This window comes from Loa loa (assembly GCF_000183805.2).
Source record: "Loa loa unplaced genomic scaffold supercont3.5, whole genome shotgun sequence".
NCBI classification, from domain to species: domain Eukaryota; kingdom Metazoa; phylum Nematoda; class Chromadorea; order Rhabditida; family Onchocercidae; genus Loa; species Loa loa.
The window spans coordinates 484,791-497,765 of record NW_018108185.1 but is presented as its reverse complement, the minus strand read 5'-3'; the positions used below and the strand labels follow the sequence as shown (position 1 = coordinate 497,765).

Sequence of the window (12,975 nt, the reverse complement as noted above, 5' to 3'; positions counted from 1 at the left end):
AAAAACACATCTTATGGATGAGATAGAATTAATAATGTAGAATGGGATTGTACTATATCCCTTTGGCTAGACGATATAATTAAAGAAGTAAAGAGAAAATATAAGACATTATCGCCTCAAAAGAGTTCCTTTTGGAGTAATATCATTACCCTTGTTATTATCAACAACACTCAACTATCATTTGAGAAATTATGGTCAGTAAAACGGTCTCAGAAATAAGAAAAAATACGTGGATAACGTTACCTTATCTGGTGATGAAATAGATGAAGCCTTTCAAAAGTACAAACAGTTTCGATAAATATGAGAGAATTTCTTTCTAACGATGAAGAATTTAATGAAGGAATGAGTACCTGAGTACGATAGAGCTAAAATAAATAAAGAAAGTTTTCTCGATATTAAATGGATTCATAACTAAAATATTACTTCCTAATACCTTGGAAAGGAAGGAATTAACTAAAGAAGCGATTTTATAATTCGTCGCTTTTGTAATTTATTGGGCTGCTTATTCTCTTCGATGATACAACTCAAATTATTTCTTCAACATTTCTGGAAAGAAAAAAAATCTTGGGATCAAGCTTTAAATGAAGATGAACAGCAATGGAAAGGAATGGCTAACGTATGTTATGAATTTGCCAAGATTTGTAATAACATCCTTAGAGCAATTGGAAATCCATGTATTTATGAACTCCTCGAATTCGGCATATTCGGCAGCTGTTATGTACTTAATCGAGGGAACCAAGGCAATTCGAAATCATTTTTAATTCATGCTAAATCCGAATTATTCCAATTAAAGGTATATACTTGGACCATCAATACTTGGACTTGAATTATTATCTATACTGATCGGAGTAACAGCAGCACAGTTCGTACTGAAACAATTAGAATTGGACAATGTACAGGTCACCGTGTGCTTAAATTCTAAATATGCGCTATATTGGATCAAAAATTATTCAAAATTACTTCCATGATTCGTACAAAATCGAGTTAAAGAAATACGGAAAGCAAATTTTATGTTTCGTTATATACCAAGTGAACAGAATCCAGTGAATGTAGCTACCAAAAGATTCTTGCCAATTAAACTCAGAGAATGCACGCCACGGTGGAAAAGGCCTCAATGGTTGGAAGAGAAAAATTTTGACTAGCCAGAATGGAAATTTAAAACACGGTAGATACGATGAATTGGGAGAAGCGATTATTGCAAAGGTAACTCGAATATTGGAAATGAAAAAAGTTCCCAATTCATTAATGGAGCACGCTTTAGTACATGGACAGTAGGATCATTGAAAGCACTATGTGGACTCTCAGGTTTATCGAATTAATCCTTAAGAGAGAACTGCCATGGTTGCGATCGTTGTCTTTTATTTAACAAATTGATCAATGTTACATTTAGATTAACAAATTCCATCACAACTTTTCAAGATTTCATTGCATGGTTCCCATGTAACTGCCAAAATTTCAGACGACAATTTTAGCAAAATTCAAACTTCTTGTAAGATTCTAGTAAAAACAATCTAACATCCGGGAAAGCCAAAAGTCAGCGATTAAATTAAACATAAATAAAGTAGAAGGCTAAGACCTAATAGAAAAAGGTGAACTTCGCGCTTTAAATCTCGAACTAAAGCATAAGAATAAAGAATAATTAGGATTTCACAAGAAAAAATAGCTTTTGATCCAATATGCCATGGTAAGAATTATTTTCAAAGTGAACAAACAGGCTCTTTCTGCAGATATCAGCTAACATTATTAATGAATACAAAGACGATAAAAAAGCATAAAGAATTAATTTCGACACATAATACCTTAATCTCGTTTACAGTTACTGTCGCAGTAATGAAAAATATCATCACAAGGTTATGAGAACATCGAGCGAGGTATGAAACATTAACCATACATGAAACAATCAAATATTTACAAATAGTACATAAAATTTACACAAAAATTTTCAATATAGTAAATCAGTAAGAAGTTCCAGCTATCTAATAACCGGTACTGCAAGAGCCTAAATACAAGCGCAATTATTAGTGCAGTTTATTGCTATCAGTTGGGAATCCAAAATGCAAGGCTGGAGCGATGAAGAATGGATTACTCATAAATGCTTATTTTTACAAATAAACAGTATCTTTCCATTTTCGAAGAAAATACGGTAAACTAAGTCCTTATCATTCTAAACACTTTTTTTCTCCTGGACAATTTCTAATTTCTAACAATCCATTAAATAAAAAGTAGTTCATTAATCAATTTTTATTGGATTTTTTTGAAAAATCGCTATCATTTTTTATAACGATTTTCCTTTCCAGAGAACTGAAAAAAGCTTTTCGATCTTGGTAATAACATGATTTAGTCCTAAATACTTTCGTCTTTTTTTTTTTTTTAATTAATAATCCCTGTCAACCTGATTTATCTCCTGATTTATGATGACAATCTCACATGTGTACAAATACACTGCCCCGAAAGTGACTAATCACATATTCTATTAAAGAATTGTAACCAATAGAAAATTACCAACAGAAGATTCGAATCACAGACTATCAAACTTGCTTTTTCCACTATCAGCTTTCCGTTTTGACCCAGTCATCATCGTCGCTAAAACTTCAGCCTCAAAATCAGCGAATTCAACTGATGTCATCGGTCGTTCTGTAATATAATACTTCATGATAGTTTCAGTTCTTTATTATTTGAGGACAAAAATTGTTCTTAATCGAAATTTCAAGCAAAAGAAACAAATGAATCTTACCTATCGGTTTACATGGCTGTACTTTGAAAGTCGAATCTCTCAACGCCGCAGGTGGCTTTAGTAAACATGTCACAGTAATTGGAACTTCTGGCTTCCCAATTTCTTTTTCAATTCCATCCTAAAAATGAAGGCAAATGTGCACAATTTGTGAAATCAAACAAAATTTCGAATATTTTTATACCACTAGTAATTTTATACTATTAATTTTCATTAGAACGAAAGGATTAGACAAACGTGTTCATTCACAGCACTTACTATATCCAGTAATTCGTCAAACTCCAAAATTGCCAAGCCTTTGTTACCGCTTGAAACAATTACATCGGAAATATGTCCATACTGAAATACCATTCAATGTACTTAGAGGTCAAGCAATATCAAGTAGACCTCTCAGAATATGGAAAAAAACAATTTTTCTCTTTTTTCCAATGGCTGAAAAATGCCAAGTCAAGTAATTTTCAAAAATAATTCACCTTAGAAAATAATTCCCTGAAATCATCTTCATCATAATTACATCGATCACTTTTCCGTATCCATCTTAATTTGTAACGAGCTACTAACCCTGAAAATACAAACAGATTTCCAGAAAATCCAATTTCGTTTGATAAAATATAATTTGAATAACATGAACAAAGTGTTAAAAACCCACGGTTATCATTCTTTTGCTCTTCCACAGCCGCACTCTTACGAATTTCTTGTTCAATATTTTCCCTTTCACGCTGTAGTAGTTTGGAACCTTCCTTTCGTAGACGCTGAATCTAAAATTTTTTTCTTTTTCGAAATAAGAATCGTGGCTCACGATATGACAACTTTTCTGTAAATTACAGAAACCCAGAATGGAACCGTTTCAAGTAAATTACTCGTGGAATTAGCAGAAATGACAAAAGTCTCAATATACCTCTTTTTCAAGTTCTCTTTTCGCTTTTTCTTCATTTTGCTGAGAGCTTAATACATTTGCCTCTCGCCTTTCAAGTTCCTCACGTAATTTCCGTCGTTTATCGCTTTCATTCTTTTGTCTTCTCTGTACATAAACGGTGTGTGCTGTTCTAGTAGCTAATACATGGTTGTAAGCAGCTCGAGCCCCTGCATCTGATAGCAACTCAAAGGCCTTTGATATCTTCAAGAACATTTCTTGCGCTAAAATCAGTGGAATAAGTTTTTAGAGAGAAAACTGATAAAAAAAACCCTGAAAACAAAATTAACAATAGGCTTTATGAACGAACGGAATACTTAATACCTGCTTGCTTACGATCAGGGTTTTTGTCGGGATGCCACTTCAGGGCAGCTCTTCTGAATGCTTTTACAATTTGCGTATCGGTGCACTCCGGTTTCAAATCCAACAGTTCATATGGATCGAAATCTATCAAGGAGTTGCCAGCCATATTTCAAATCTAATAAAACAATAATTAAAACTTCGAGTGATGATCATAATTTCATTAAAATTCCATAAACTGTCAATGATTTACTTAGCAAGAAACATAAAAAATCATCACAGGGCATGATTTATTCTAGAGAATTTTGCTTTGATTTCAATTGTAAATGAACTTCGTAATGAGACATAACAGTTTTACTTGGGATAAACTTTGCAGACTAACTTATACTATTTTTAACAAGTAAAAATAATAGATAAATAACAAAGTCAACCGGAATTTCCAAAAACACTGAAATTTGGAAGAAATAAGTGCTAGGATGTTGTATGCACAACTGAATGAACTACGAACAATATTATACGTGGTGAACGAGGATGAACAATGTTTATACACTACCACAATAACTTTGTCAAAAAACACTTTCACAAAACAACTTTCAAAATATTGGTGAGGCGTGTCAACAGAATGACCACAGTCAGGCTACACGCAAGATTAAACAACATAACAGTGTCAACCGTGAAGTCCTGAAGTCTACACTATCGTCTTAAAAATTTCCAAGACAAGTACCTTTGTAGTCATCATTGACTTTACCATGCAAACCCAAATTTCATTCGAGATTCTAAGTCTGTGTACAGAGGTACAAAACCAGTAACACCCAGAAAAAGCACATATTGTTAGCTTCAAAATTTAATTGAAATGCACTTCGATGATCTTCAGTTATTCGAAAATGAAATTACCAAATTTATTTGATATTTCTTGGAAACCACTGAAATGCGTATAACGCAAAGTCACAGAAAAAATTTCATATATATGTCAATTTAAAATACAAAACTTCTTCGTAAATAAATAACAAAGTCAGAAATCAAAAAGTAGAGAGAAAAAGTAAGGAAGAGGATTTATTCAAATTAAATACTAATAACTGCATCACAGAAGAATGAGGAGAGATAATTTCTGTACATTTATTGATGACAAATAGGAAGACTATTACTACTACTGGCGCTGGCAATCCAGTTCGGATAAATGTACGGAGGAGGCATGTGGTGTATTTGACGGTGTTGTGCTCAAGCTTGCACAACAAATCTCACAGCCATCAATCAATCGGAGAAGTTCATCAGGAGTTGGTCCCTAAAAAAGCAAAAATTTAAATCTGACAGAAATAACCACTCAGAAGATTAATTAAATTTTCGAATCATCTGGAGCTTGCCTTCTAAAAACCAAGTAAAGAAATAACACACAAACTGTTCGCCAAGCAACATCTTGAAGATAAATCCACTAATACGAGCTGAACAACCAGTGCAGCACCTCAGTTGTGGTAATCTGGTACCAATGCCGCCTAATGAATTATTGATTTGATATAATTATTAGGTTACAAACACAGTGTGTTGCACACTTAACTAGTAAAAGATTTACTTGACAGTCTAAACGAATTTGGTTTTTTTTAATAAAATGAAGGGCTGACCTGCCGTACAGTACCACTGGTCCGATTTGCAAATAGGAAAGCATTCGAGTTAGTAGATGCTGTAGTTGTTGAAGATACAGCGCCAGCTGTTTTATCAGCTGTACTTCCTTGATTACCTAAAGGAAGGTTTGAAAATGATAAATTGGCGTGATATTGATCCAGAGCTGTTGTTAAATCCCACATCTGAAATAAATATAAAAGTTTAGTAAAATAAATGCATCAAGAGATACTGCATTACTTCCACTGATAGCATTATAACTTCCGAGTTGATAGTTATTAACTCAAAATGATACCAAACTTGTCTCAACAATAACAGCAGAACTAATATCGTACTTGAATGGAACCATTGGAGGTTCCAGTGAACAAAAATCTCCTCGGTCTCGAATTTACGCGCGAACCTTCACATTCATGAACCAGAAAGGCAGTTATTGCCGAGTCACCAACAGTTCGAATGGTACAAAGCCTGCAAGCCATAAATCAATAATTTGTAGTATTTCATCATTTCCACAACTAACATCGGCGAAAAGATACAAATAATGAATATAATAACGGTAATAACGGAAAGACTGCTTCTTACAAGTGGATAAAAAAAAGAGAATAGTAATATCACTGACCTGTCACCGTTTGAAGCTAATCTTACAAAGACCTGATTAGTACCAGGTACCACACGCTGCACAAAAACTTGTTCACCATCTTGATCACCAAACGGCCCTGAAACACAAAAAAATTGTGCTACTTCAGTTGATGGAATTAAATTAGGCTAAAAAAGATATGAAAGATGTCATGTAAGTCAAATGCCAACATTTAAACAAATACAATCAAATTATTAGTTTTAAACAAAATTAAAAGACGAAATACCTGGGTCATTTCCGTCTGCATCAAGCATATCATCAGTGCTGTCAAGGGTAAGTACCTTGAAAGATGCCAAAGATGTACTACCTGGCTGCGTCGAAATCATACCACGAAAACGCGTTACACCCCACGAACGAACATGATTGTATTCGCTGCACACTAGAGAACCATAAGACTTTTTTATGTAAACAGTGAAAACTGGATAAATAGCTCATAATTTAACTTTATCTTAAATTCGAGTCAAAAAAAAAAAAATATTTCCGCGAGTGGGGAATCAAATGAAAACTAAGTCAATAAAGATATAATTACTATTTTACTTCATCCTCACCACTAATAAGATGATTGGTTGTAAGAGCAACTCGTGTAACTGGAGATGTGTGCACGGTATAAGTCTGGAACAGCTGTGGTCCATGACCGACTGTTTCCGGATGTTGCACGATCACTCGAACGCTACCACTTGAAGTTCCATAAGCAATTTCAATCCAATTCCCACGGAGATCTGAAAAATTTCGATAAGTCGTGCAGTTAAGAAAGCAGGACTCTGATTCTAAAATTTTGGTCAGTTAAAATATGCAAAAATATACTTGTTTTCGGCGTGAGATAAACGCTTATAGCAGTGATAACATCAGCGTTTGGATCTCGATAAAGTTCCGTAATCAGCAAATCGTTATCTTTCATACGCAAAGGGAATTTTTGCATATCGATATAATAAATGGATCCATTGGTGCATCCAAGCAGCAAAAATGACCCGGCTGTGTCATAACATGATATCGCGACGACATCTACGATGAGGGAAGCACTATGATTCCCAAAGGACTTTAAAAAAATATATGAATACGCAAAATTGCGTTACATGTAAATGCATGACTAAAATGAACTTCATGTTTTTTAACCAAAGCATAAAATCATAAGTTTATTACTAATAGTTCCTGATTTCCAGTAAGAACACAAGAACATTTACTGACCTTGGACTTGCCAGTTATGTGTCATTGAATGCCAGATTCCAACCTTGCCAACTTTACTCAGTGCTACCAATTGACTCCCAATAAAGAACAACTTATCAACGGCAACTAAAAGAGTGAACGTTCCTGCAAAGAAATCTCTCGAAAGCTGTATCATAAATATGATAGCGATTAGTATGAAGATTCATAAATTTGTGAATTCCCATTTTCATATTGATTCTCCTCCGATCTTTATGCTTTTAGTAATTTACGCAAAACCAAATACAAAAAAAAAACTAAAAAACGGGCAAAAAATCACCAATTTTGGTTCCAAAATTAGTATCTCCTTCCGAAATATTCCATAAATGTATAACATTATTAGCTAATGAAACAGCCAGCATTTTTTCGCCAAACTTTGCATACAACGCCACATGACGAACAACAGCATCCATACGTGGCGATATATAGAGTTGTTGCCAACCCAAGCTTTCCTTCATTCTATGCGTGAAATTAAGATTTAATGAAAAATTTTTTAAACTATTTTTTAATGATAGTATAAAATAGTTAAAAATTTGAAGCAAAACATATCATCTTACTGATGGTTTCTTTTTTTTAATGCATGCAAAAAACTTTTCATTCTTCAAACGGATAATCAACAATAAGTTTATCCATACCGTTGTAGACAGTGCTAATGGTAAGAAAAGCTGATGGTGCTAAAATAAACAGTTACCTATAACAACACACAAAATTCGCATAACCTACGGCAACCGCATTATAGTGTGCTCGAATCACTCGAACCCGTAGTGGCTCTGATAGCTGGTCAGACATTCGCGCAGAGTAACGCATCAACAATGATAACTCACCTTTCAGCTGAAATTAAGTTGAAAAGATAATTAATAGAAGCATAAAAAAATTACAATTCGATATATTCATATCAGTGTTTCCGAACCAAGTGGTTTAAAAATACTGAGCTGAGTAGCACCGAACTGCAATTTTGTCAACGGAATTAATTGTAGTTTACCATCGATTCATTTATTTTACAGATAAATTTTACACATAAATGACATGACTGATAAGGTTAGGAAATTAAACATTAAAACAGAAATGTTCAGAGTAGAGAAATGGTGAGATGAAGTGTCATGGCATAATGTAAATGGATGTGAGAAGCAGCTGTTAGCAATACATCCCACAAAAGCCAAGCCAATTCAGATCATTACCTGACGGGTCAATTCAAGCGAATTCTTTTTCATGAGGCTTTGATAACTTTTAGAAAGGTTGTTGCAAACACTGTAAGCGTTCTGAAATAATTATACGTTGAAAATCATTTCTTAAATTTACAAAAAGCAATAGTAATTGATTTACTGTTGAAAGGTTTCAAATTTCGTCTTTGCTAATGACATATAATGTAATTTGATGGACAATGAAGAAATTGAACCATAATATTTTATGATCATCATGCATCAAAAAATTGTTGCTCAAAAACTAAACAATCGCTTTGAAGAAAAGGAATTCGAGATATACCACAAAATCTGCGTTGACTGCTTGATGTGCAGCAAAATGCAGTGATGTGTTCCTTGACGTGCTGCTACTGCCTTCTACTGATAAACCTGTTGTTTCCGATTTTTCCATATTCACTGGAAATTATGAATTTAGAAGCTGAAAACGTATTTAAAATGAGAGTATATACACGAGTGAGAGTTTACCTTCACTAGCAAATGAATCATGACTTTCAGCAGATGATGACTGCTCTGCTGGTAAACTTGAGTTGTCTTTTACAGCCTTGCCGACCAGTACCTCCACAGCATGTGGAACCTGAAACATATAAATTTCGGTACATCTCTTCATCTTCGACTTACGAAATATGTATAATATATAACGTTCCTCCAGTTACACCTATCCATAATTAAATTGGGAATGTTCACCTTCCACACCAAACTTCTGTACACTAAAAAAGAATTCAAAAAGAATCACTGATCCAGTCCAACTTATTTACGTTGTGATAACAAGTCTTACGTACAAAACATTGATCTTCACCTGAAATTTAGCTTCCATGCTTGGGAGCAAACGTGGCTGTTGTGATGCTCTGAATGCAGAACTACTTGATACCATTTCAACTGCAGGGATTGCTGTATGTTCATTTAGATTGCGAGAATGAAGAGAAGGGAAGGGAATCGAAATTAAGCCACGTGAACCTGATGATGAATTGGACGAATTCTGGTTGTTTACTGTGGAATTTGGTAATGAAGATGAGTAACCTTAAAAACATGACTTTGCAAAGCAATTTTTGAAACTCAAAGCAATTGATTTAAAATAAAGAATGAATAAATCTTCATTATTCATGCCTTTTATACCTAGAGTATCATTTTGAATTTTCAATAAGAAAAAACGACAACCTTAGAAGCACGACTCTGCTAAACCAGTTTTTGAAACCTAGAGTAATTTGTTTCAATCAATGAACGAATGAATTGTTAAAAGAAAAAAAAACAAATTCAGAATTATCGCTATCAAAACACACCTTCGTTTAACGGTAACGCAGGCGGGGGTAAGTAAGCATTAAAAAGTACATCGCCACAAGCGCATTCGTCTAACTCTTCGCATAAGGTTAGTCGTTTTACTAAAGGTCCCAAGCCGTAGTACTGCGCTTCATGTTTCAAATTCATCAGACTCACTCCGCTAGAAAATACATTACATACAGATAATAATGCAAAGAAATAAATGAGGATGCAGTTGTAAAGATAAATCAAATGCCAAAGAAAAATTACTGCAGAGTGAAAATTTACTTTAAATCAATTTGCTTTGTCCGTAGATAATTTAAAATTATTCGAAACATTTCTGGATCTCGATCAATGAAAACCTGAAATTATTAAGGCAATGAAACATCTGCAATAGCACTTTCCTATGACTAGTACAAATGGAAAGGATGGCAAATAATAAGAGGGAAATTCTCGATCAGAAAATTAAAAGTACAGAGGCAAAGAGGGAGATCATTACAGGTTAAGAATTCATCTGTAACAGCGAAAAAATTTACCGCATTTGTTTCATCATGTACAGTAGGAATTCTTCCACTCAACAAGCTGAAACATTCCACATATGAAAGTTCATTAAATACTCACAAACTTTGCAGTGTAAGCAACTTATGAATGCTGAAGTTAAATCATCACAGTAAACCTCCAACCATTTTGGCTAATAAGGTTTATTCTTAGAACGAAAAATTATCACGAAATTCCTTCAATGATCTTCCAGATACATTTTATAAGTGTCCAAAAGCTTCTATAGTTTCTAAACGTTACAAGTAACCAACCTTGTGAAGAAAGTGTCCGGTATCCATGTCAGAGTTTGTCGCGAAGTCGCAAATCTATGTCCACCAACATTCAAATTAACAATCTGTTCCGTCATTAAAAATAGTGTTCCCGTCCTCAATAATAAAGAAGTGACATCAAATCACCAAATCTTTCGTTATTTACTGATGTTCTATCAGTAACATTAGAAATACGAAAAATGAGCTGCAAAAATATAGCCTATTTCTCTTCGCCAACTTGACAATGAAATCAGGCTTTCCTATTCGGAATACATTAGAAGTAGACTTTTTTTAGAACAGCTGCAAACTGCTCTTTAGAAAAAAAAATAACAAGAAGCTTGTCATTCATTTTTATTAATAGAACAAACAAAGATCCTACATACAATCAGAACAAAGTTACAGAAGTTCCCTTTCTAAATAATAATCTTCATTAGTAGTAGTATTATGGATAACTTTCAACTTATAAAACCTTCATACTTTTTTGCACACGGTGTTTATCCATCAGTGTAAGCAAACAAATATATATATATATATATATATATAGTAGGGAATTTCTGACAATTTAGCATAAAGAGAGACACTGGAAAACTTTTCAAACGAAAATTTTAAATTACATTTACGCAATTAATTTTAGTGAATCATATAATAAACTCTCTCCTTCAACAGACTAGGTTAGTTTGCATGTAACAAAATTAGATAACCTTACCATTTACTTTCTGTAAGTACGCTTGCTAATGCCGTAAAGTTTATTTCAATTGCGAATCAAAACGAAATTTCGGCAATTACCGAAATACAATAACTATTGTAAACTAATGATTCCTAATCTTTTCATTTTTAGTAGAAATGATAAAAATCACAACACTTATATATCTATTTTCCTTTGAAATTCCTTGCTAAAAATAAAAACAGTAAGGGCGCCATAATACTTATTTGTTAATTAATGTTAAAAATGAATAATATTTTTCAAGATGTTCATCTACATTTACATCAAGTTTATTCATAAGAAAATTCCAGAAGTCGCCAAAAAAGCAGGATAGCTGTAAACAGCCGACATATTGATAATACAATATTATCGGAGAAAGGAAGAAAACTTAGGTTCATGCACAAGCTTCTTACATTAAGTTAGTCTTTCTTTCAGGCATTTCTCATACAAGTCGTAATCCTTGTCCAAAAATGTGACGAAAATTATTCTATCAATCTAAAAATTAATCAGCATGCCATCATTATTTTTGTTTGTTTTGGAAAAAAGTATTACTTGTCATATTAAAAGTTTCGCCCAAAATCAGAAATAAATTGGAAAAACTCTTACTTTGTCCCTATTTTCTTTCAACCATGCCAAAACGGAAGTGACAACAACATTACACGCATCATCATTTGGATAACCATACACGCCTGTCGAAATACATGGAAAAGCCTGAAGTCCCTCACTGTGAATGTTACATAAGGTTGCATAAGAGTAAAACCAAGTGAATTGATTTTAAAACACAAGAGTTTCAGGTTTTAAATTGTTTTCTAATAATTCGAAAGGTAAATTACTTACAATAGTCCTCAAATTATTCGCAATGGCAATATTAAGAGATTGAATGTAGCAAGATTTCAACTGATTCCGCTGTTCTTCGGAAACTTTAGAGTGAACTTGGGGTCCTACTGTGTGTATTACATCTGAAAACGAAACCAAACATACAGTAAAAGATTTTACAGAAAGCGAGAAACAGAAATCCATGCTGAAAATATACGTTTGATATGTTTCATATCGTAAGCTCCGGTTATTTTAGCCTCCCCAGTTTTGCAACCATTCAGCTTTTTGCATTCATCATATAAGCGTCGGCCTGCCGCACGGTGAATGGCTCCATCAACACCACCACCTTAAATAAATAACATGAAAGTGGTTGGACTAACTTCCAAACAAAGCTTCTTAATTGAGAACGTAGAGGTGATCGAATTAATTTGGATAATTGTGGGGAAAAAAAACAACATACCACCTAAAAGCGAGCTGTTGGCGGCGTTAACGATGGCATCAATTTCAAACTTAGTGATGTCACCTTTGTCAATGGCAATGAGCATAGCAAGCGGATTGCTTGATTTTGTTAATTCTGCAGCTGTTGTCACCTCGTTCCATTTTTTCACCCCTGCCATTTTTCCTATATTTTTACCAATTTATCAACAAGAATGCTAGTTTGTTTTATATTTAACGTCAGAAAACATCCAAAGGTCAAAATTTTATAATACAACATTACCTGAAGATGCTTAAAGACATTTGGATTTAACCACAGAGACGGCCTAGTCCTCTCAGTTAAATCATGTTAAATCATTACATTATTGTA

The 12,975-nt window shown here is 33.7% G+C and overlaps 3 protein-coding genes across 3 annotated transcripts; all 3 read right to left on the bottom strand.

The window, feature by feature from the left end:
- Nucleotides 1-2,401: 2,401 nt before the first annotated feature.
- LOAG_03202 (DnaJ domain-containing protein) lies at nt 2,402-4,128 on the bottom strand. The gene is made up of 7 exons (XM_003138739.2): nt 3,969-4,128; nt 3,630-3,868; nt 3,381-3,489; nt 3,205-3,293; nt 2,990-3,070; nt 2,735-2,852; nt 2,402-2,634 (listed from the first exon to the last, which is right to left on the bottom strand). Exons 1-7 carry the CDS (start codon nt 4,111-4,113, stop codon nt 2,519-2,521), a joined length of 897 nt encoding a protein of 298 aa, XP_003138787.1. The 5' UTR covers nt 4,114-4,128; the 3' UTR covers nt 2,402-2,518.
- Nucleotides 4,129-4,994: 866 nt separating this feature from the next.
- LOAG_03201 (potassium channel tetramerisation domain containing 3) lies at nt 4,995-10,858 on the bottom strand. Its single transcript, XM_003138738.2, has 18 exons — nt 10,655-10,858; nt 10,382-10,427; nt 10,134-10,207; nt 9,869-10,026; nt 9,388-9,608; nt 9,057-9,165; nt 8,875-8,987; nt 8,571-8,651; nt 8,084-8,223; nt 7,673-7,851; nt 7,378-7,500; nt 6,997-7,194; nt 6,741-6,911; nt 6,419-6,571; nt 6,175-6,271; nt 5,894-6,023; nt 5,561-5,743; nt 4,995-5,226 (listed from the first exon to the last, which is right to left on the bottom strand). The coding sequence occupies exons 1-18, from the start codon at nt 10,747-10,749 to the stop codon at nt 5,092-5,094; spliced, it is 2,406 nt and encodes an 801-aa protein (XP_003138786.1). The 5' UTR covers nt 10,750-10,858; the 3' UTR covers nt 4,995-5,091.
- A 671-nt stretch (nt 10,859-11,529) lies between these two features.
- LOAG_03200 (hypothetical protein) lies at nt 11,530-12,794 on the bottom strand. Its single transcript, XM_003138737.2, has 5 exons — nt 12,631-12,794; nt 12,388-12,516; nt 12,192-12,313; nt 11,961-12,065; nt 11,530-11,849 (listed from the first exon to the last, which is right to left on the bottom strand). The coding sequence occupies exons 1-5, from the start codon at nt 12,785-12,787 to the stop codon at nt 11,769-11,771; spliced, it is 594 nt and encodes a 197-aa protein (XP_003138785.1). The 5' UTR covers nt 12,788-12,794; the 3' UTR covers nt 11,530-11,768.
- Between the last annotated feature and the right edge of the window lie 181 nt (nt 12,795-12,975).